Source organism: Phodopus roborovskii, unplaced genomic scaffold (genome assembly GCF_943737965.1).
Source record: "Phodopus roborovskii unplaced genomic scaffold, PHOROB, whole genome shotgun sequence".
NCBI classification, from domain to species: domain Eukaryota; kingdom Metazoa; phylum Chordata; class Mammalia; order Rodentia; family Cricetidae; genus Phodopus; species Phodopus roborovskii.
In genome coordinates, this window is record NW_026126598.1 from 5,002,503 (window position 1) to 5,027,795 (window position 25,293).

General features: G+C 43.8%; 1 protein-coding gene across 7 annotated transcripts in view; it reads left to right on the top strand.

Moving 5' to 3' along the window:
- The window catches only part of Sfswap (splicing factor SWAP), a 72,628-nt gene that overhangs the window by 13,939 nt on the left and 33,396 nt on the right, over positions 1 to 25,293 (top strand). For all 7 annotated transcript variants that reach the window (XM_051205015.1, XM_051205018.1, XM_051205013.1 and 4 more), the window contains 3 exons: positions 108 to 333; positions 2,174 to 2,286; positions 3,703 to 3,838. In XM_051205015.1, coding sequence (XP_051060972.1) covers positions 108 to 333; positions 2,174 to 2,286; positions 3,703 to 3,838 — 475 coding nt within the window. The remainder of the gene's footprint in view (positions 1 to 107; positions 334 to 2,173; positions 2,287 to 3,702; positions 3,839 to 25,293) is intronic.

The following is a 25,293-nucleotide window of genomic DNA, read 5'->3' on the forward strand; positions in this document are numbered from 1 at the left end:
GCTCTAGGCTGGTTTTTAAAATTAAATCATGTAACCTAGTTTTATGTGCACATGCTTGTATATACGAGTACACAGACACTCTCTAATCACAGACTGTTTTCCCCTAGCCACCAACAGCCAAAATGCATGCCATCATTGAGCGCACAGCCAACTTCGTGTGTAAACAGGGAGCACAGTTTGAGATAATGCTGAAGGCCAAGCAAGCACGAAACTCGCAGTTCGACTTCCTGCGATTTGATCACTACCTCAACCCCTACTACAAATTCATCCAGAAAGCCATGAAGGAAGGACGGTACACGGTGCTGGCAGAAAACAAGACTGAGGAGAAGAAAAGTATGTGCATCTGTCCTGGCTCCTTGGGGTGGGGAGGATGGTCTGGAAGTACAAAAGGTGCCTGTTCACAGAGGGATGTTACTGAGTCCAGGCTGGAGTTCTTAGGTGCCTATGAACTGCTAACTAGCCTTTCCGGCACACCGTTCTCAGTCCTTTTTACAGATGGTTAGAATACAGTTCAATATCCATGCCGTCATCTAGAGTGCAAATGTGTTCTCTCATTTTTAGCAGCTTAACAGTCTGCAGAGGAGAGTTTCTTCACTCTCAAATGCATGTGCGTGCATCACAGCACATAGGGCAGGAAGTTAAATCCTGCTCGTTCACAAAAGGAAAGCCGATGTTTCTTTGGTCTTAGATTATCTATCTGAAGCTGTTTGTCAAGGGTCTCCATTCCAGAGTCTTAGAAAGCCAGTTGTCTCCTTTTTGAGTGACAGCCAGGGACAAATCTCCTTAGCAATGTCTTCCCATACCACAGCCTTCCACCTCCAAGAAAACACCTTGCCACAGAGCTGCATCTCCAGCCCAGCCTAGCTGTGTAAATCTTACCTGTATATTGTATCTATTTCACCTTGGTAGTGGTTTTGGGATTTTGTTGTTTTTAATTTATTTTTTGTTGGTAATGTTTTGCTTTCATGAATTTTCATGAATAAAGGTTTCTGCCCATTTTGAAAATGAAAACCTATTACAGCACTCCAGGAAAAGCCAAGGGGAGGTGGACGAGGTGGCACTCTTTTCTGCCTGGCTTTTTTTTCTGAACATCTTATGTAACCAAAAGGAATATTCCCCATGGGCTTTGTGTGCAGATAGCCAAGAAAAAGCCATGCAGAGCTCTCTGCCCTTGACTGCTTTCAAGTCTTCCCACAACTCATTTGTTTATTTGCCTCCCTCCTTTTCCCTCTCTTCATTTTCCCACTGCCTCAAACTCGGATCCACCTGCTTCTAGCTCCCACATGCTGGAATTAAGAAGCATGTGCCAACCATGTCCATCCTGTGTCTCTCTCCTTTAATGTTTCCTTATTTATGTTGTGTTTATGGGCCCATTCAGGCCATGGCATACTTTGTGAGGTTCAGAGAATGGCTTGCAGGAGTTAGTTCTTTGCTTCTACTGTGTGAATTTTGGAGATCAAACTTACTGGAAAAACAAACAAACAAAAAGAGTTTGTCTTTGTTTGATTGCTTAAGATTTTTTTTTTTTTTTACATGACCGGGTAGTGGTGATCCCCACATTTCTTAGAGGTAGAGGTAGGCAGATCCCTGAGTTAGTCCACAGAGCAAGTTCCAGGACAGCAAGGGCTTCGCAAAGAAACTGTCTTGAAAAACCAGCAAGAAGGAAGAAAGAGAGACTTCTTTTTTATTTTATATGTATTTGGGTACCTGTGGAGACAAGCATTTTGATTCCCCTGGAGCTAAAGTCACAGGCAGCTGTGAACACCCAGTACAGGTCCTCTGGAAGAACAATAAATGCTCGTAACTGCAGAGCCATCTCCTGCCCCATGTTTAGTTTGGTCTTTGTGTCTCAAGTAGCCCAGATTATCTTTGAACTCTGAGCCTCCTACTTCTTCCCAAGTGCTGGGATTAGTTACAAGCATCTGCCACCATGCTCAGGAACTCTTTAAATATGATTTTAAAGATCATATTTATAAAATACAATGATAATTTAATACATGTACATAATTAAATCAAAAATAAAACAAATTTTTTTTTTTTTAAATAGAATCTCACTACATAGCCCAAGCTAGCTTGAGATTTGTAGCTGTCCTCCTGCCTCTGCTCCTCGAGTGTTGGGATTACAGGTGTGTGCCATCATACCTTATAGCCAACATCTTGAATTCAATTTCAGAGTCGGGGACTACCTCTGACAATGAAGACGAAGACGAGGAGGAGGATGGGAGTTACCTGCATCCGTCACTCTTTGCTTCTAAGAAGAGCAGCCGCCTGGAAGAACTGATGAAGGTCTTTATCTCCTCATTATGCTGTGTGTTTACACTGTCAAAAAAAATTACTGCTCATTTATGTTTGGAAACACAAGCCTATCATTTCTTATGGTACAGCTGTATCTTGTTTTTTCACGGAGGTGTCTGCATGTCTGTGTTCCATGTGGTGAAAAATCATTTGTTTACTTACATCTCCACATTATAGGTTGCACAAGCAAAAGATTGTTTTATTTATAAATAGTGTTGGTGAAGACTTAGGAGTTGTTCTGTTGTATACATTGGAATTTAGGATTGGATTTTCTACGCTTTTGTTTTGTTTTGAGGTTTTTGTTTTGTGTTGTGTTTTGGTTTTTTGAGACAGGGTGTCTCTGGCTGCCCTGGAATTTGCTCTATAGACCAGGCTGGCCTTGAACATACAGATCCACCTGCCTCACCCTTCTGAGTGCTAGGATTAAAGGCATGCGCCAGCACTACCCGGCAGAAATTTTTTGAGTGGTTTTTCAAGACAGGGTTTTTGTGTAATAGTCCTGGCATCTCTTAAAGACCAGACTGACCTCTAACTCACAGAGATCCGCCTGCTTCTGCCTCCCAAGTGCTGGGATTAAAGCTGTGTGCCTGCACCACCAGGCTTCTAGGTTTTTTTAAACATCTGCTTCATGAAGTTCCCTTCACAGACAGTTCCTTAATACATGCTTTTACCATCAGTGCTCACACACTCTCGCGCTGTCATTTGTGGTGTAGAAGACAGAATTTATGAAATTCAAGCATGGTTCTCCATAGTCATAAAGGGTAGTTGATATCTGGGAGGAGTGGCTCTTTATAAGTGGGAGGGTAAGAGCTGTTGATGAGAAATCTAGTCCCAATGAGGAAGGATAGAGTTTGAGGTTTTGTGTGACTCTGGATGCCTACACTTTGAGTAGCTGTCTGGTCTTGATGCTCCTTCCACCCTTTGCTTAGAAGCTGTTATAGAGCCGAAGCCTGCTTAGCTCCTTTGGCACTGTCAGCCAACTGGACAGGACTTCTATGTATGTGTTCAGTCTAAATAACAGTAGCTCTTGGCAAGAAGGTTGTGTTGGGGAGTGTGTGCTCTCACAGTGGTGGCGTGTTCAGGGGGATGGTGGTTTTCAGAGGCACAAAGGGGAGAGCTATACTGGAATTAGTACCCCAGCACTGAGCAAGTGCTTCAAGGCAAGTGTGCTGTGGCAGCACTCTTGAGTTCAGGTGTGCACCTGACGTGGCCTCTCAGCTCTCCTTTTTGTTCAGATCTGACATAGTAGCTCTGCCCCTGCAGTAGCAGCTTTCATTGTGTCTTGTTGTGTGATGGGACTTCCCTAAGGCGTGCCCATGATAGCTCGAGGTTGAATCTTCTCAACAGGAAGGTTTACATAATTCAGAACATAGAAAATGCTAAAGCCAGTGTCCTCTCTGTTCTTAGCCCTTGAAGGTGGTGGACCCAGATCACCCCCTAGCAGCCCTTGTCCGTAAAGCACAGGCAGACAGCTCTGCTCCAGCCCCACCCACTGCAGATGGCACTCCTGCACAGCCCTCCCAGGTGGAGTACACGACAGACTGTGAGTACCCGGAGTATCCTGTTCCAAATCAAGCTTGCACTGCGCCGTCCGTCACCCCCCTCCGTGCTCTCACTGCAGACCTTCCTGTAGTCAGATGGGAGGTGTCTGGAGGGCATTCTGGCCTGGCCTGTGGCTCTGTGTTCCTGAAAGGAAAAGTCAGGCAAGTGCAGAAGAGTAAGCGCCAGCCAGAGCCTTCTTCCCAAAGCCACACTGACACCTCTTTAGCTCACTATTGGCTAGAACGGTAGAGGCTGGCAAGTGACGTCTATAGTTCAAAACTTTGCTGTACTAAACAGTGCGCAGATTTGTTAAGAGTGGGAAGAGCAGAGCATGACAGACAGCACAGCATTGCTTGTCCTGTAGAGTTGTTTGGTGCCATGAGAATGCCCTGGTATTGGCATCAGGTTAGGCATAATTGTATTGAGAAAAACAGCAAGCAGGGATGGAGAAATGTGGGGTTGCCTGTCATGATTGCCTGTCATGTACAATCATCCCCTGTTTCTACATGGGTTGGTTTCAGGGATATCTCTTGTCCCCAACAGACAGTAAAACTCCTGGTTTCTCTTACAGCCGCTAGCATCCTGTCTGGAGAACTTGTAATACACTGTATATGCTGTGTGAATAGTTGTTTGTGATAAGGAAAATTAGTGCCTGTTCAGTACAAATGCAATTTTTCCCTTTTGTATTTTGAGTCAGAGCTGTTTGAATAGTGGGTGTGGGACCTAAGAATAATGAGAGCTGGTGTGATGTGCAGGGGATATGTTCTTTTGGACTCTTAGGATTGCTGCTTTCCTATCTTTCTAAGTACTTGAAGCTGACTCATTGAAGGAGAGCACTCTAGAGAGTGATCCAGAACACCTGGCCTTAGGTTCAGTGTCAGGTCTCGTTGCTGTTGAGGCTAAGTAGCAAGTGTGAGTCTTGTGTGAGAAGAGGAACCTTCAGCACAGGATGAGCCTGTCTGTGGCTATCCTGCTGTAGACCCCATTCCTCCAAAAAACGAGATGCCTGAACAGTGGGCCTTGTACTGAAGAGAGAGCTGGCATTTATGGAGGATAAATAGTCTTGACAAGTGCTAGCTCCTGTGCACTTCTGTCTCCACACAAATGTGGCATTTTGTTGTAATAAAGTGACAAGACTGTAAACATCAAGTTACTTGCCAGACATCGTGGCACAGGCCTTTAATCTTAGCATTTGGAAGGCAGAGGGAAGTAGATCTCTGAGACTTGGCCTTTCTTTAAAAAAAAAAAAAAAAAAAAAATCAGTTTCTGAGTGAACTTTGTGAGCATATCTCTAGATAACCTAGGCTGGCTAGGCTAGAACTTAAACTATTTCTTCAAACAAAGAAATCGAGCCATATCAATCTTGAGTGTTCAATTAGAGAGCTCATGTAACAAGACTTCATGTTAAATGTCCTGCTGTCACATCCCATAGGCAGCCATTCTGCAGCCTTCTGGAGATTTCTGCTGGCTCAGGTACACACTTAGGAAGAGATCCATGTGAATAGCCTGCCTGTTTCCCATGCCCAGTGTAGCCCCAGGGAAAGTTCAGCAATGACCTAATCAGTGGCAACAGGAGGCTGTGGTTGCACTCCAGAGAGGGAATGGTATACTGCCAACCACTCCCACCGCATGCATGCCTATTTACTGCTTTTCTGTTTTTTTGTTTTTTTTTTTTAAAGTGTGTATGTATGTGTGCATGCATTTTCATGTATGTGCTCCCTTGTTTATAAGTACATGTGGAGACTAGAGGGGCCAGTGTTGAGTATCCTTGATTGATCGATACCCTATCTATCTATCTATCTATCTATCTATCTATCTATCTATCTATCTATCTATCTATCTTGTGTGCATAGAGTTAGTAAGTAGGGTGTGTGTGTGTGTGTGTGTGTGTGTGTGTGTGTGTGTGTGTGTGTGTGTGTGAGTGTATCCACCTGCTAATGTTGAGTTCCTCTCTGGATTGGATTGTTCTTCGCCTTACTTTTTTTGAGACAGGATTGTTCACTGATTTAACTAGACTGGTTGGCCAACAAGCCCCAGGGATCTTCCTGCGTTTAATTCCTAGGCACGTCACTTTTATGTAGGTTGCTGGGAATCCAAAGTCAGATCTTCACTGCTTGCAAGGAAGCACTTTAGTGATTGAACCATCCCTCTTGTCCATCCCCTGCATTCCTTTTCCAAGACTGTCTTGAATTTGCTTAAATCAAATGCATTGTCTATTCATGTTCATGTATCTTTTTATAGCTATAGAAGAGAGCAACAGAAATTGAGGATGGGGAAACTGATTCTGTCATTAAAGGATGGACAGCTACACACGGAGGTCAGCTGTGGTACAGTGTGTACAGACCCTGTGGGCCAGGCAGGATGGGGAAGCAAGCTGACTCATAGTTGCTTTGTGACTCACCATCCCCAGTCCAGGGGGAAGAGTGGCCTGAGGCAAACTTTAGCAGTGTAGGTTGTCAAAGGACCAAAGATTAGAGACAGGGCCCCTGGGCCCCAGAGTCCTTCCTGGGGCTCTGAGGGAATCCAAGGCTTGCTATATTGGGCTTGAGGGCTAGTCCTGCTTATAATGCCCTTGACCAAAAAGGACATCAGGCCCTGATGAAGTCTGGACACAAGGAAGAACGGGTTGTTTAGATATCTGAAGGTTGTAAGGACAAACAGGTCTACATGGGGTTGATAGGTTTCAGATATGCTCCTGTTGTCAGCTACAAGGACCAGAGCCCTCAGAGCCACCAACATGGCCTCCTTCCCATGATCAAAAAGATCATTGAGTACACAGGTGGACGTGTGGTTTTACAGCAGAGCTTGGCCAGGGCTAGAGCCTAGGATCTGTTTCTCAATGAAACTGCTCAAAAACCATCAGAAAAGTTCTAGCATCCTTGGCTGTGTGACTCCCGTAGTTAGGAACAGCCTTGGTCTCCCCAGAGCTCCAGCCCTGCTGGGTACCTGCCTGAAACTCTCACCGCCCTCTATACCCTTTCTCTTAAGTGTCTGCATCAGCTTGTTGGTCTTATCTTATGGTGCTGTTGGCTGCCAGAATTGCTTGATTCCAAATCTCTGGCCCATTGCTGGATAATCGAAGCAGCCTGGCTCTGCTCAATTAGGTGACACTTGGTTTGTAGTCAACCATTAGTACAGCACTTAAAAATGCAGCCAAGTAGAGGAAAACCAATCTCAGCTGTTGGTTTTAGTTCTCTTGTGGGAAGTTCATCCATAGACAGTAATTAGATTGCTTAAGTATTAACAGAAAGCTGCTGGGGCCCTGTGCAGAGTGTCACCAGCCTTTTTCCCTCTGTACTTTCTTATTAATGTGTGTGTATGATGGAGTGATACACATGTCACATGCATGTGGAGTCAGGTCTACCTTTAATTTACATAGAACTCAGTTATCAGGATTGCACAGCAAACACTACCACTGAGCCTCTCACTGGCCCTTATATTCAACATTTTTCAAATGTGTTTTACCATTAAAATTTCAAAGGTTTGGGAACTGATTGTAATGTTTAAAACACTGCCTGCACACAGTGGCCTGTGGCTTATCCTTGCATGTATCTATGTATCAAGGTCAGATCCAACAGATTCTTCAGAGTTCCTTCTTTCCCATAGTAGCAGAGAGGGGTGGAATGACCTCATGCATATGTGTGTCTGAATACCATCATTCTTTAGTCTTGCTCCTGCCCTCAGCAAGTGTCCCCACCCTTGGAACTAAGCTGACAGGACAGGGCAGGGAGTACCTAAGGCTGATTGACTGGCTTTCTTCCTTTCCTTTTCCCCCTCCTCCCTTCCTCCCTTCCTCTTTCTGTCTTTTTCTCCCTCTTTTTTTCCCCAGTAAAACTTTCCCTAGTTGTCTAAACAATAGTAAGGCAGAATGAAAGATCTGAAAAGAAGTCTAATATAGTGAAATATGTGCTACCAGATAATGAAATGTCATTTTGCTACTGGAGGCCCTTGAAATAAGTCGATGTCTTAAAATATGTTTTGAAAAGAGGTCAGAAGATGATAGTGGTGGATCTGAGATCAGTCTTCGGGAGAAGATCTCACCATCACCAGGCTGACCATCCCCAAGTGCAAGACTTGGTCTTTATCTTTTTAGCATTGATTTAATGTGTATGTGCACACTCAGGGACGGGCACATGCATATACCACAGACACAAATGGCAGTGAGAGAAAACTGTTGGTTCTCTCCACCTTCACAAGGGGTCTGGGGTCAGATTCTGGTTGCCAAGCTTGCAGGTGAGCAGACATCTTCCCTATCTTTCCTGTCTCACTGGTCCCCTGTCTTTTTTTTTTTTTTTTTTTTTTTTTTTTAAATAAGAGTTCCTATGTGATCTCCGTCCATCCTTTCAACTCTAGACCACAGCTGTTCCTTGAACTCCAGCAAAGCATGTTCCCCCATTCCTCCTCACCCTACTTCCGTTCCTGTTGGAGTTTTTGTCCTGGGAAGCAGGTTCCAAGTGCTATGGTACCTCAGTGTAGGCTTTTATTTTGTTATTTTGAGGCTTTAACAGTTTCTTCCCCTCCTGTAATTGCACAGTAGCTTTTGAAAGCACTTGGCTTTTTATCTAATTTTCCAAAGCATTCAACTTTATATTCACAGAAACAGCAATTTTCTTATTTGAATTGTGTGTTGGCATAAAATTTAACCAAAGACGTAATTACAGTAAGTTTAACTAAAAAGAAATTAAGAACAGAACTGGTAAAAAGCAAAGTCTCAAGCTTCCAAAAAGGAGCCCACCCTGCCTGCTGTATCATGACATGGGCTGCCAGGGTCAGGAGGACCACTGTCACTCAGAAGCTCCTACAGTCTTAGCACAGAGGAGAGGCCAACACTAGCTGGCTCTGCAGAGGGAGGTGCCTAGGAGAACCTGAAGGTTGCAGCACAGCCTGGAATCCTTGGAGAAGAGATGCCATCAAGAATAGTGTCTAGAAAATAGAGCCAGCCACAGTGTGTGGATGACTTCTGAATTTGAGAGCCGGATGGGGGAGGGTTTCAGCCTAGGAGGAAGAAGAGCCAGGAGTCAACACTTGATTACATCCGTAAATGAGGTTTGGTTTTGATTTTTAATGAAACTAATGAGAAAATGGGGGAAATGTTTCACAGTTAGACTGGAAATAAGTGACATTCCATTCAGAAATTGGTTCAGATGATAGTAACTGCTTCATTTTAGAGGTTCAGCTCAGCTGTTCCCCAGCCACTGAGCAAGGGCTTACCTATGAAGGCTCCACTGTGTGTCAGGGCAAAGTTGAGTTGGATGCCACTGAAATATACTCATAGTCATGAGCATCTTAACAAAAAGGTCTGAATGCAAAAGCAGATATCACTGAAGCAGAGAAGAAGAAATTTACAATTTCTTTTATTTCTTAGCTTGATAGTGAACCATTTTTCAAGTTCTATTCTATATTACTTTGCTATTTAGCAGTAAATCCATATAGAAGAGTATAATTAAATTATGCAAGAGGCATTAATGCTGAAATACTATCCACTGTCAGAGCAAAAAAAAAAAAAAAAAAAGTTTTGTATAATGTTCATAAATAGCCAAATTTAAAGTATTCTTTGTGACTAAATTTTCTCTGTGTATACACAGGATGTGTGTGCCACGGTATTCTTGTGGAGATCAGAGGACAATTTTATGGAATCAGTTCATCAGTCTTGTGCATAAGCAATTCTACCTGCTAAGCCATTTCCCTAGTACTATCCTAGTTAAATTGTGTTATTATATTTTTAAATTTTATTTTATGTGTGTGCTTACATGTGAGTCACATTCTACTAATTTCCTCGGATTTGGGCAGCCTGTTGAAAAGAACATCTAATTTTTATTTTATGAAATTTTTTCTGGCTCCTTTGATGTAGATGTATAAAATTAACAATTTATTTTATTTCTTAGCTTGATGGTGAACTGTTTTTCAAATTCGTGCTCACGTATACAGTGTGGCACATATAGGGAGGTCAGAGGACAACCTGCGAGAATCAGTTTTGTCCATGTGGATTCCAGGGATCAAATTCACATCAGGCTTGGCAGCAAGCCTCTATACCCACTCAGCCATCATACTGGTCCCTATCCCATTGTTTAACAGTTGGCTTACTTTTTTAGGTAGTGTAATTATTAGTCAAGGGAGGTAGGAAGAAGCAAGGAAAGTTTTGTGCTTCTTGGCATTTGTGAGCATCCTTGAATGAGGTTCAAGCCCAAGCAACTACCTTGTCACAGAGGAGAGGGATGAGTCAGGGCTGCACAGCAAGACCTGAGCAGTATGGGTTGTGGTGGGAAGGAGATTTTACTTGAGGTCAACCGCAGACCCTCTGATTTGTTTGAAACTCGATGCTGAACTGTAGATACACCTGTTCACCACCCAAGAAGCCATCCCTGAAAGAACTCTTTCTAGGTCAGAGTAAAGAGATCTGGAGGTCCTAGGATGTAGCTCAGAGGCAGAGCACTTGCATGGTAGGCCCAGGACACCAGTAAGGACAGAAAGGAAGTTACATGTTATTGTCTTACAGGGAATGAGTCCCCATGGAATCGTTTTCTTCTCTGGGTTTTATAGCTCAGTGGTATAGCACTTGCCTAGCTCATACTGAGGTCTGAGTTCATGTTACCTTTACTGGTCCCTTATTCCTAGTTTTTGTTAGGAGTATTAGCTTCATGTTGGGAGATTTTATGAGTAATGTATATTTTCTGTCTATAACTAATTTTCATTTATGTAGCCTTTACTTAGTTCTATAGCTGACTAGAGTGTTTCTCCTGCACATTGTCTCCAGTTGAGTTCTTTATTTGATTGTCTCTTGCAGGTATTGAGTCTCATAAGCAAGCTTTTTTGCAAGGGCTCTTCAGAAGTTCACAAATTCTTGCATAAATAAAAAACAAATGCCCACTGGTACCTGGTCACTAGCAGCTGGTAGTTGCTGTACTCAGAGCACTTGGGAAGCAGAGCAAGACTCTGTTTGAAAAGAAAGAAAAAGCCTGCCTTCAGCCTTCATAGAAAAGAAGATCATGTCTGTGTCTGGGTGTGAGGTCTTCAGATAATACTCTCTGTCCCTTAGAGTTTTGCAAACCAGTGTAACCCTTAACACCACAGAAAACCCTAGGCTAACAGATGCTGGCCTTATGAGTTGACTAATTTTTGTCTGCTGGGTCTGATGCTATTCTCTTAAATTCTGTGTATGATTGAAAGAGTTTGTTGCCTTTTAACATACATAGCAAAACAGCATCTACTGAGCCATACTCACCTACAACATAGTGACCCAGCCCTGTTTTCAGGAAAAGGCTCCCTATCCTACCCACTAGCTAGTTGTATGCTGTTTTACCTGAGCACCAGGAGAATACTGCTACCTTAAATGTCAGTTGCTTAGTCCGTCTGCATGTGTGGCATTAGTGGGAGGCATTCCAGTTTGTTGGACGCTTTCAGTACCATTTATTGGCTGGTGGTCCAGTCCTCCTGTTTGTGTGAGTGTCCTGTTCCCTGGTTGTGGCTCTGACTGTCCTCTTCTGTCTTCCATGGTTGACCTGTTCACACTGTGCTGGTTCTGTGTTAATGTTTCAGTCCTCTTTCTAAGCTGCACAGTGGGGCCAGTGCCAGACTTCTTAGAGCTCAAGAGTAAACATCCAGCTTCCAGGGTCCTGCGTGTCTACCAAGCTGCCAACCTCTGTGATGGTCAACAATAATATTTTTATATGAGCCAAGAGGTGAAGGTAGGAGAATCACAAGTTAGTTCTACATGAAACGATATCAGAAAACAATACAAAAACTCTGTGTAGCCACTAGGATTTGAGTACCATATATTTCCCATATCGCAAAAACTATCTTGCTTGTTTTCTTTCCCTTTAATTATTTAAATATATAAATGTAATTTTGTACTTGGGGCCTGTGAAAAACCTGACGACAAGCCCATACTGACCCCTGCTTGATTGACAGTGCTCTGATCTCTGCTCACTTACCTTCTGTCCTAGTTTGTTTTCTGTTGCTGTGATAAAATATCCTGACTTGGGAGAGAAAGGATTTTTTTCAACTCACTGTTTCAGATCAATCCATCATAGCAAGAAAGACACAGTGTCAGGAGCTTAAAGCAGCTAGTCACATCACATCCATAGTCCAGAACAGAGATGTGTTCAATCGTTGGCTTTTTGTCCAGGACCTTCTGCCAAGGGATAACTAGTCTGAAATAAGGTGGAAAGCAATTGAGGGAGATGTCAGCTGAGGACCATAGCTGGCGTTGACCTCTGATCTCCACGTGTATGCACACGCTCACACACACACAAATTCTAACTTAGTTCAGAGAGACTTTTCTAGAAGAAAGCTGATCCTCCAAGGAAACAAAGAACTTTAAACATGTTGGATGTGGTAAATGCATCTGGTGGCTCTTCCCAGATATGACCCTCATACACCACTGCAGAAGTTATTCCAATTTTCCACTTGGTGATGTCAAACAAGTCTTTTCCTGAAGACACTTTTTCAAAATTTGTGTGTATGTGTGCATATGTGTGCTTGTGAATTTGTTGTGAAGGCCAGAGGATTTTAGCAATGTATAAACATCTACCTCCTTTAAGATGGAGTTGCTAATTAGCCTGGAGCTCACCAGTTAGGCTAGGCAGCCTGACCAGAGAGCCCCAGGGATCCATTCCCCTCCTGTCACCACTTCCCTAGCACTAGGATTATAAATAATCACCACTATACACTGCATTTTTTTTATAGGTTCTGAGGCTTGAACACAGATCCTCATGCTTTTTTCAAAAGCACTTCCCAACAGAGCAGAGCCACTCCCCAGCCATGGAGACATTTTATACCCCACTAGGTTGTCCAGAAGCCTTAATAGGGCATATGGTGGTAAACTAGTGTGGCATATGGTGTTCATTTTCTCAAACATGTCATAGTGCATGCACCCCATTAGCAGACCTTGACGGTAGTCGGCTGTGATGTGATGTCCTCGAGACAGTGTGGTGAGCCAGTTATTTAGTCTGTCATACTTTCAGGGATAAGAAAGACAATGACATTTTTCTGTTTAAAAACTGTGGGTGCTGCATTTTAAGAAGTTTTGAGATTGCTTGACTTTGTTTTTATCCACTGCAATAGAAGATTTTGTGTTAGAAAGTGCTGACTGCTTTAGACTAGAAAAGGGATCTTTTGGGAATTCCTCACAGTCAGGTACCTGAGTTCAGAGGATGAAGCAAGGACTCTAGAGAACTGAGCTGACTGCATGGAAAAGAGATCCTTGGGTTCTCAGCTCTGTTTTTCTCCATTCCACCTCTGGAGGCTCTGAGTTTTCGGACTTTCCTGACCTGAAAGGGAAGGACTCAGCTGTGACAGTGTCTTATTGGTACCAACATTTATGCTCAAGTCCTAGTGTGCATCTTTAGTGTGAAGGAGGCAAGGCCTTGCAGAGGTGAGTGAGATTCTGCTCACCTTACAGTACCTGCTGTAGCATGCAGATGGCAACAGGCATCTATTGTCAGAGAAAAGATGATGTGGAGTTGCTCATTGACACTGAGGTTACTATGGTAATAATCATCCTGACACTGGTCCTGAAAAATACATCCATGAGAAATGACAGCTTCTGGCAGCAAGCCAGGCTGTAATGTTTTAGAGTAGTTCTCAACCTTCCTAATGCTGTGACCATTTCATTTAATAGAGTTTCTCATGTTGTGATGATCCCCAATCATTATTTCGTTGCTACTTCATAACTGTAATTTTGTTACTGTTATGAATGGTAAATAACTAATATTCAGGATATCTGATATGTTAATCCCTGTGAAAGATCATTAGACCTCCACCCCCTTCAAGTGGTCACAACCCACTTGCTTTAGAGCAAGCCTTCCCAGGCAGTCACCTACAAGTTTGCCTCAGTTAGTCTTTGTGATGGCCTCTTTATAGAACTGGCTGCATTGTAGATAAAAGGGAGTGAGTGTAACTATGGTGTTGGGGACTCATGTGCGTGGAGATTGCCAGCTTGATGGTACTGAGAAACTGCAGGAGGAGAATGAAGCATGCTGCTGGCTGACTGGAAACTGCAGGAAACAGACATACACTGTTGATCATCTGTGGGTGTGTTTCCACAGTTGAATGGATCTAATCAGGAGTTAGTCATTGCCTTGATGGACTCATACTATGACAGCATATTGGGAGGGAATGAAAGGTAGAAGATAATAGAGCCTTTGAAGACCTCGGGGTTTGCCCTGGCTTCTTTCTGTAGTCCTTTTCTTTACTTCTGACTTACTGTAGTGTGAACTGACTATCTCTGAAACCATGAGCCAAAATAGCTTCATTTTTCCCTTACATTCTTTTTGTTTGGTTGGTTTTTGATTTTTTTGGTTTTTCTAGACAGGCTTTCTCTGTGACACAGTCCTGGCTGCCCTGGAACTTGCTCTATAGGCCAAGCTGGGCTTGAACTCACAGAGATCTGTCTGCCTCTGCCTTCAGAGTTCTAGAATCAAAGGTGTGCGACATCACCACTCAGGTCCCTAACATTCTTCATGTCTAGGATTTGTTTACAGTAGTGCAGACTGACTAATTCAATACAGCATCCCAGAGTAATAAGGAGTAGACCCACGAGAATATTGGGGATGCTCGCACCATCCTGTCCGTGCAGCCACTGCATCAAGAGGGTAGAAAAGAGGATGAGGCCAAAAATTAAGTGTGGTGGGATGCCTGTGCCTGTAATTGCCAAACTTCTGAAGCAGATACGGAAGAATTACCACAAGTTCAAGGCCAGCCTAGCCTACAACAGGAGACTCTGTCTCGAACCAAATCAAGAGAGTCATGGTTGTGAGATCAAAAGGAGTTGTTACTCCTCTGATTTTTCCCTGCTTTCAGAAAGACTGACACTTTCAGATACCAAATGTAAAAAGCATTTTAACCAGGTTTGTTTGTTTGTTTTAAGTTGACTTTCTGAAACAAAACCTTGGTGTTGGGGAGACAGACCAGTATTTTATAGAAAGTGCTAAGATTGTAGCTTTTGTCTGGGCTTGTCAGCTGAGCCAGAGTGAGCTCTGTCAACCCACACCCGTGTAGGATATGTGGTGCAGAGTGTGATTTGAAGATGTTTCATGACAGGGATACCAACCCTGAACCTAGTTAGAAGAGGGTAATCCATGAAGAATGTCAGTCTTCTCACTAAGTACATCTGAACTGCTGGAAGTAACAGTTCCTTGCCAACAGTTTGATATTTTCAGTTCTGTCGAAATGGACATTTGAAGTAGAACGTATTATCTATCGCACACAAGTCTGTATCCCAGCAGTCGAGAGACTAAGGTGGGAGGATGACAAGGTCCCAGACAGCCTCTGCTACAGAAAGACCCTGTACAGAATAAAAAAAAAAAAAAAAAAATGGCCATTTGTTTCCCATTTTCTTACATTGTATAAGAATCTACATCTTGTCTTCAGGTTTTTTTTTTGTTTGTTTGTTTGCTTTTGCCTGTAGGTACATAGCAACATAACCTGCCCCTATCTTTTTATTACATTTTTATTGATTTTTTTGTATCTGTATGTGCTGGATGGGTGTGCCTTGGCATGAAAATCCAAGGGCAACTTCAGGAATCAAGTTTCTCCTTCTTCAATGTGGGTCTTGGGGATCTTGGTTGGCAACAGACAGCTTTCCCCTCTAAGCCATCATTCTAATTCCCCAATATCTGTCTTTCTACAAAGCTTCACTAACCCCCACTCTTGGTCCCAAAAATGAGGTGACTTGTCTAAGCATCCATGTGTCACTTATGCACAGAGATGCATTCTGAGGACTGCATTGTTAGGCGATTTTACATCAGGATTCTACTTTGGAATGTGCTTGCATGTGATTACATTCTCATTTCCTGTTTTTATATGGAGCCCTATATACTTTAATTTATTTAGTTTATTAAAAATCTGTTTTGGTAAGAGCTGCCTTGTCAGTATACCATTTGTCCTGGGGAAACACTCGGTTTTTTTTTTTTTTTTTTTTTTTTTGTTTGTTTGTTTGTTTTGTTTTTTTGTTCTGGCACTTGCATAAAATGTTTTATTGTTAGCTTTACGCCGGAAATTCATCAATTTGTTTGGGGTGACAGAGGAGGTGTAACAGAAATCAATAAGAGCCAATGGCTGAGGGCAAAATAGATGGGTGGGGCAAAATAGATGGGTGGGGAGAGCCAAGTAGGGGGGGATTAGTGGCCAAGTCAAGATTGCTGGTGGGGCTTGCAAGCTAAAGAACTGACTAGGAATATGCCAGAGGGTTATGGGTCTGAGAGAATGAACTCTAGACGCTGCTGAGCTCTTGTTAGCTGTTAGCCATAGACTGCTAGCACACCAGCTTTCTTAAACAATAGCAGAAGACCTACCCAGCCCATTCTGCGGTCCCGTCATGTCACAGTCATCAAGACAAATCAGTTTTGACTCAAAGGATTGTCTTGGTTGTGTCTGCTTTCAGAGTGGATTGATTTGTCCCGGGTAGAAATTCCCAAGTACAGCTGTATTTGCCAGCCTGGTCCTCACTAATGCTGTGTCAGCAGCCATGTGCCCCACACATTTAATAGATGGCTTCTTTAGTTTTTCACATCTTGGAAGGAGCAACAGCCTCACCACCATTTCACCAAGGGTCCCATCTTGAAAATTGTCCTGTGGTTTAGATGACTCCCCCTGTCAGTTACATGTACTGCTAGGTCTGTAGTGCCCAGCTGACTGACACAAATCCATACTTTGCAAGTGGGTGGAGGACAAAGGTCACTGAGAAGGCAGTGGAACTGTGCCTGGTAATCCAGGCCTTAGCACTAGCTATTCAGGAGGCCAAGCAAAGAGAATGTGAGATCAAGGCCTACGAGGGCTATAGAGTGAGTTCCAGGCCAGCCTGGGCAACTTGCTGAGAACTTGTTTCAAATTAATAAAGGAAGAAATGGGGATGGATGGCTCAGTGGTTAAGAGCACTTGGTCTGGAAGCATGAGGCCCTAAGTCTAAATCCTCAGTACACACATAAAAGCCAGACGTGGCTGCACATCCCAATAACCACAGCATGGTGTTAGAGACAGGAAGATCCCAAGAGCTCACTGGCCTGCCAGCCTAGCCAAAATGGTGAGCTTCGGCAATAAGGCAGAAACAACTGAGGATGACACCAGTGTCCTGCTCTGGCTGCTGATAACCACATTCTCACATGCGTGCGTCATGCACATACCATGCACAAAAATAATAAAAAGAGGGCTGGAGATGTGGTACCTTGTGACAAGGTACTTGCCCGGTACACAAGACTCTTAGTTTAGTCACCAGTACTGGGGCTGGGGTGGGGGTGTCAATAATGTGCTTCTTTTTTGCTGCAAGCTCAAGAATGTGATGAATAGAGTAAGATGTTCCTCATTTCTTTGATTATAATTAGTATATGCTAGATTTTTGTTTTAATTAGAGTAGGACATGTCTATACTTTGAAAGTCAAGTGCACACTTGTTATGAAAAGTGTTTGCTCTCCCCCTCCAAGTGCCAGTCTAGATCCTGGATTACTTGTAACATTGGCCTCTGGTGTAGGGTGGGGCTCTACCTGCCCTTGCTGTGGCTACACCTCTGTTCTCCACCTCCTGAAGTTAGATGCTCTGAGATAGTCCTCTGTGACAGACAGTAATCTGACTTTACTCACATATGCCCCTCATGCCCAGAGTTTAACACTCCAACCCTTTGGGTTCTCTTTTGGTTGTCTTATAGCTCTAGAGGAACAAAACTGGTTGAAGGTATGTATGTAAATGTATATCCTAAAAGGGATTCCTTAGAATGACTTGCACAGTAATGGCTGGGTAGTCCAGCAGTTGCTCCCTGCATGCTAGAAAGAACTTGGTCACTGCCCAATGCATGTGGCTGGATGCTTTAGCGATCAGTGTGGTGCTGAAGACCTGGAAGATTCCAGAGGGTTGCTAGTCCTCAGTATATATTGGAAGGCCAAAGAAGCTGGAGTGTGATATCAACAAAGGATGGCAGTTGCAGTAACAGTACAATTTTATCACAAGAAAGGAAAGCAAGGGACTGGAAAGATGACTCAGCAGTTAAAAGCAATGGCTTCTCATCCAGAGGACCCAGGCTCAGTTGTAAGCCACTTGTAATTCCATTCTCTGGCCTGTTCTGGCCTCTGAGGGCACCAGGCACACACATTTGTGCATAGACATACACGTAGGCAAAATGCCCATCTATATAAAAATAAACAAATCTTTTAAACAGAGAAAGAAATGAAGGCAGGCCCATAACACTGTTTTGCGTAAGACATCTTTATCTATCTGCTCAACACATTAAAAGATGCTACCCTCTTTGTGGATGGGTCACCTCTCAGTTAAGCCTTCCTGGAAATGCACTCACAGGCCTCCCAGAGGCATGTTTCTTATTTGAGTCTATCAAGTTGATTGCCATCAAGTTGACAAGATTAAGTATCACAAATCCATCCCTTGTCAACTTGACCCCCAGCTTTTTATATCATGCTTAATTTCCAAATGAGGATAACAAGAAAGTCATAATTCAGCCTGAGATGACATAAGTGTACTATGTACAACTGAAAGCATAACAGTTCTTCTCCCAGAGCAGTCCCTGGGACTGCTGTCTTCAAATTATACCCCATAACTTGGTCATGACACATAGGTCAACAACATTTAAGTATTAGCATTTTCCTGATGTTGTATGGTAACAGAATAGGAAAGGAAAGAAAACACAAATATCTGCTTATTAATGTATGTGTGTAACATTTTGACAACATAAGACAAAGCATGTTTGGCAATTACATTCCTCATTTCTGTGATTAGTCACTTGGCCATAGCGTTTATATTTTTCTACTACCCAGGTCGTATACTCAGCAAACCCTTGTTCTATCTATCCCTGTGGAATTGGCCTGAAATTCCCTTCATAATACAGGAATTTTCATCCTCCCTGACAGCCTCCTGATGGGATTTTAGTTGTTGTTTTGAACCCATTCCTGGTACCACTGTCTGTATTAGCATGACTCTCTTCATGAAAGAATACAATGAAAGAGAATTCACTAGACTGGCACAGATAGGTCTGGGTAGTCCCATAATAGCTGATTACCCACTGAAGAGTCTGAGAACCAAGTAGGTACACAATTCCCAAAAGCCTTTGCAGTCCCAACTGAAAGCCTGGAAGAATACCGGGGACTTACTGATGGAAGCAATTGGAGTCAAATGGTGACAGCAATAACAGGAGAGTTGGATGCACTCACTAGCAAGAAGCAAAGGCAGGCAGCAGTGCCTTTTCCTTTGGACCTCCTCTTCCTGTTTAGTCTGCTGCAGGACGGTGCCACCTACTCTGAGGGAGGATCCTTCCCTCTCATTTAATCCTTCCTGGAAATACCCTTACAGGCCCACCAATCAAGATTAATCATTTTAGGTTCTAATAGAGCCATCTCTCCAAGCCGCATCGACTGCTGCTAAAGCCAAGGACAGTGAGTAGGTACATCAGTCAGTGTGCACCTGTATGTTGGCTGCTGGCAGCTGTTTCCCATTGTGCCACTCGTCTAGGGCTGTGTTCTTCTCAGCTTAAAGCCCTGGGCTTTCCTGTGGCTTCTCCATCACTTGACTAGATTAGCTCCTGTATTTGTCTCTTTGGGGTTTTTGTTTGTTTGTTAGGGCACATCCTCCAGTAACTTGACACAAGAGACTGTACAGGGAGACATACATATTTCTTATTTTAATCCTTGCATATCTGAGAATGCCTAGACTCTTGCTGTTACTGGATAGGTAGTGAGGTGGATCTCAAACTGTGGTATAGATGTCGGTTTTTCCCCTCCAATTTTGGAGTGTTCTATGCTACCACTTCCCATCTCTTGACCTAGCACTCCCTTGTTCTCTCCTGTGCAACTGGTTCCTTCACTGAACAGTGTGTCTGTGCCAGTGCTATGTCAGGAATACTTGAACAGAGTCCTCCCATTTGGCACTAGCATTCTAGAGAACAAACAGATGGTAGGTGAACAGTAAAGAGACAGCAGGCCTTACATCTTTCATCTGCAGTTCTGCTTTTCATGGGACCCACAGTCTGAGGATATTCAATGGAAAATTCCAGAAATAAGCAATTCAAAAGTTTTAAGTTGTGCACTGTTATGAGTACATTGTGAGTTGAGTGTTAGGATCTTGCGTTGTCCTAGGCCTTCCCATTCAGATTTGAATCTTCCCTTTGTCCAACTAGGTATGCTGTCTTCCCGCTGGTCACTTACGAGTTGTCATCATCTGTTGTATTATGGAGTTCATGTTCAAATGACCCTTTTAAAGTAGTAGCACACTGTTAAATCCTTGTGCCTAGGCCACCTAATGCCCCACCTGTCACGTGCATACTGATTCATCTTCTGTTACCCCAAGAAGGATGTGCACAGCACAGTGGGATGTTTGGAGAATGTCCCCGTTCACTTAACTTCCATTACATACAGTACTGTAGTAATTCCATTTCATTGTTAATTCTGCTGTTAATTCATACTGTGATTCACTTGCAAGTTAACCCTTTATGGGTGTGTGTGTGTGGTGTGTGTGTGTGTGTGTGTGTGTGTGTGTGTGTGAACTAATGAACAGCCATTCAGGGCTCAGTGCTGTTTGCAGTGGCAGATGTTCCCACAGCACAGTGGGCATACAGGTGATTTCAATTGAGAATTCTAGGAAGGTCAGTCAGGATTACCGAAGACTTAAGAAATCTGGGATGCCCTGGGGTGGTTCTCACCACAGAAGAAGGGAAGGAGGAGGTCTTGGGAGTGCCCTCCCAGACAGAAGCTTGTCTGAACACTGGGCAGAGATATTGCCAAAGTAGTTCAGGAGGCATGGCATTTCCTTGACCAGACCTGCAGTAGGGAAGGGTATAGATGAAAGCCCAAGACAGTTCTGGACACAGTTGGTTTAGAATGTGTGTGAACTTTCCAGATCAGGATGCTGAATAGACAGTTCTTAGACAAATGTAGCCCAGGGCTAGAGATAGGAATTCTGCAATCATCAAAGGAATAGAATGCAAAGCCTTTGACCTTAGAAAAGGCTGAGAAATACCTGTCAACCAGCTAGATGTGGGAAGGAGATTGAAGGGCATGTCATGAATGGCACATAGCCTCAGGACAGAGTCAGAGTGGCCTGGCACCTGACCTGAGGCTGCATCACCAGGGACAACCAGAGGGTGGGTCACTACTGCTTCTCAGAAGGACTCAGCTGGTGACCTGTGAGCTTTTTAACATCTCTCCTTTAATGTCCTAGGCATGCCTTAGGAAGGTCTCAGGAAAACTGTTTTGTTCTCCTCTGCACAAACCTATGCTCAGGCTGTCAGCAAGAGTCAAAGGGCTCTGGAAGATGATTAAACAGGGCTGGGGATGTAACATTCTGTTGTTAGAGTGACTGCTCACACACAGAAAGCCTTTTCTTCGGTTTCCTGCTCTGTATAAATTGAGTATGCTGGCACACACCTGTAATTCCATCAGTAGGGAGGTGAAAACAGGATAATGAGGGTTCAAGGCCATCCTCCACAATACTGCAGGTTCAAGAACAGAGTAAAGGATGGTTGATTGAACTCCACCAGTCTTGCCTTGGGTCATTGCACACAAGCTTGTGCAGAGCTCACCTTTCTGTGTTGTCATCTAGATGGCCTGGGTACCTACTGGAGTTTCTCTCCTGGTTCATTTGGTTTGCGTTTGTGTAGTTCTCTTGTAGTATCTTTATTAGCATAATGCCACATCATATTTTCACCCAGTTAAAAGCCTAGTCTTGGTCAGGCATGGTGGTCTGCTCCTGTAGTCCTGTCTACTCAGTAAACTGAGACAGGTTGCTCACTTGAGGCCTGTCTGGGAACAGCAAGAACCCATGTCAAGATGGGGAAACAAGCAGTACCCTTGGGAAGTTTAGTATGAAATGCTCAGGACAGCAGAGGCCACTTGAGGCATGTCGGGGGGGGGGGGGGGCAGCCTAGTGTCACAAGGCAACTGGTTTGCGTGGCTCCTCAGATCTTGTGTTATAGGTATCACTTTTTTGGGTTTTTTTGTTTGTTTCTTTGTTTTTGTTTTTGTTTTTTTTTTTTTTGTTTTTTTTTTTTTTTTGGTTTGTTTTTTTGGTAAAGTTTTTGTTGTTGGGGTAGATGGGTGGGGGTCTTTCATGTGTGAGAGTGTTTCTCAGCATGTATGTGTGTGGTGCCTTGCCAAAAGAGAGGGTTGGATCCCCTGGAACTGGAGTTATAGATGGTTATGAACTGACCAGTGTGGGTGCTGGGAACTGAACTCGGGCCCTCTGCAAGAGTAGTATGTGTTTTTATCCACTGAGTCATCTCTCCAACCTCCCCTTTTTCTTTTAATAGCATCTTATTTAACCTCATGACTTACTATATTCTGTGTGTGACTTAATAATGCTGTGAGTTGTGTTTAAATGGACAGTCTGGTAGTATTAAGTATGTTTACAATGTTGCTTGGCTGATCTCTGGCACCCTTTTCATCTTGCAAAATATAAAACCTTAAATCATTAGGAGGTTTTAAATGTAAATAAAGTTTTTGCAAAGACAATACAAACATAATACTTGATTGGTGGTAGTAATTAAGTTTTTTTTTTTTTAAGAGTCTAACAGAAGGCTTTAAAGTAAGATTGTAAAATGTCAAATAGTGTACCTGTAACTTAAATTATAAAATCAGAAAGTCTGTATGTTTGTGGGCATTTGTGTGTGTGTGTGTGTGAGAGAGAGAGAGAGAGAGAGAGACAGAGACAGAGAGAGAGAGACAGAAAGAGAGAGACTTGTTCTTAACTTGGTGTGGTGTGATGTTGGTACAAATAGCTGTATGGGAACCTGTGTCAGCTGGTGACAAGGCTATAGGATGCTTGAGCTATAGACCCTACTTCTTCAGGGTGTGGATCCAAGGAGACTGAGCCAAAAAAACTGCGCTATTGTGAGCTATGGTCACTATGCAGTATTTTAGCACCGGGTTATTTGAGAACAGTACAGCTAAGGTCTAGTCACTGAGTGCATCAGGAGCTGCCAAGAACTTGCCACTGTTTTAGAGATGTGGCAACCTTGGGGCAGTAGCAGGCCTACAGTCTTAGCATTGCAAGGAATTACCACAGGTGTATGTGCTCCCACCTCTGCCTAAGCGGTGGAGGGACTTCCAAAACCAGGAGCCAGTGGGTTAAACCTAAGTGGGACCTCAGGACAAGCAGAGATATTGCACATATCTACCAAAGGCAGAAGCAGCAGAGTGAGGGCCTGTGTGATTTTGGGGTGGCAAGACCCAAAAGCCCTCAGGGCTCAAGTGTGTAGGATGAGCTAATAGCCTTAGGACCATGGAGAAGCCTGGCTCTCAGGCCATGGTTGGGGTATGTCCATTGCTTTGGTGTCCCTAACAGGAAGGGACAGATCCAGCTTCCTTCTGATACCTTCCCAGCCCTGATACTGCATGGGGAATCTGGGAACAGCAGTGGGGAGAAGTGTGTGCATGGCCACAGCAATGGCCTTTTGAATCTTTGTAGTGCCAGGACATGCGGTGCTTTATACCAGTACACCACTACCTGGAGTCTTTGGAGGTCACAGAGGTATCCTCTCTGGGGTGAGAATTAAGGTCTTAGACAGTATCACATGGACTAAGAAGTCAGAGGGAGATGGGTAGCAGATGTCCCCACTCCTTGGGTCTAGCCTCAGTAATCTTTGTTGTGCCCACTCCAAGACCAGGGTTTTGCTAGTGTCCTCAGTTTGTTTTGGGCCTTGCTGTTGATTAAGTTGTGAGTGATATTCTATTGACAGGTGTTTGTAGTGGGTCTCCCAAGTTACTGGATTGAACATCTTAGCTAGCACATCATGTTTCTTGACAAACACTGAGTGCTCAGGGCTGGGAAACAGTGAGAAGATCTGTCTTCTGCCATGAGCACCCCCCTGCCAATTGTGCCATCTGCAGAAATGTAGTGGGTGTTCCTGTGAGCAGAGGTGGAAAAGCCACCTGGCCATATACCCCATGCAAATACTTGGTTAGTACTGTTCCTGTGTACCAGTCTAGTATGTTAACACCGAGCTGGGATAGCACTGGATGCTTCATGTGAGTGACATTCCTGATAAAAGCAAATCAAACCACAGCTGTGCCATCAGCATATGGGGATTACACATCTTCCCAGTCTGAGCTGGAAAGACCATCTCCTACCCTCTGGGACATTAGTACACCACTGTGGTGTTTATCTCAGTAGCAGCCATGTATTGCTGAATCCACAGTGTTTTACTATGCCACTGTGTTCAGATGAACAAGTGAAAATCAGTAAGATTCCTTCACTTGTATCCCCTCATGAAGAAGAAATACATTCCCTCTGTATCCAGCATTGCTAAATGCTGTTACTCCGTTGAGCCTTCTGTGCTCAGTGCTGGTTTTGAACATTTTTTTCAAAGAGAAGCTGAGTAGGGCTAAAGAGTTGGCTCAGCAGTTAAAGAGTACTTACTGGGCTTGATGAGAACCTGGATTCAATTCCAAGCACCCACATGTCAGCTTACAACTTCTGTATCTCCAGTCCCAGCGGTTCTGACACCCTCTTCTGACATGCGGGCACCAGGCACACACATACATACAGGCAAAACTCTCTCTCTCTCTCTCTCTCTCTCTCTCTCTCTCTCTCTCTCTCTCTCTCTCTCTCTCTCACACACACACACACACACACAAATAAATAAATGTAGTTAAAGAATTTAAAGAAGATCCGGTACCTTTCAGGGCTGTTGTGAGCACAGTTGGCTGTTGTGCTGTCCTTTGTGCAGAAAGTGAGCAGGAAGCTGGTACTGATCTGTTGATCATGGGGAAGACCAGAAGCAACTGCAGAGATGCTGGACTTCCGAGCTGAATACAGTGGCCCCATGCTAGGCATGTGGGCATCGAAGTTTCTAAAGTGAACAGTAGAGTGAAAAAGCAGATTCCAGAAAATATAGTTGGTGTCTGAGCAAAGGGGAGTTAGGGAGTTCACTCACTCTGTGAGCACAGGTTACCTGACCAGCCATGAGGGAAGAGGGCCATCCGACAGTTAGTTATTCTCGAAGAGAGGGTTTCACTCTGCATTTAGAGGGGTTTCCCCGCCTGCCCTTTCTGCACAAAGGAAGAAGGTGGGTTTGCTTAGAGGAAGTCCTCATTTGTTTACAGTGGGTGTTCTTGTGCTTGTCTGCTGTCCACTTGTTCCAGGTGTGAACCGAATAAAGATGCAGAAAGAAGCAGTGTGGTTGGAGTGCACACAACTGATGCTGCGCTTGGCCAGGGTCTCTTTAGTAACCATTCGCTATCCTATCCTGTTATATTAGTGCTTGTCTTGTTGCTGTGATCAGACATCTGACAGAAACAAGGGAAAGTGGAAGTGGGAGGATTGTGTTTACAGTTTCAGAGGGGCTCAGTCCCGTGTGGAATGTGGAAGCCTGAACAGCTGTTCACATTGTGGTAGAGCTAGGAGTCAAGAAAAGGCTGTCAAAAACCTGATACTGGTAGTAAACTTCTGGCCAACCAGGCCCACCTCCTAAAAGTTCCATGACCTCTCCAAATTACGATAAGCTGGGGAGCAAGTTTCTAAAACGTG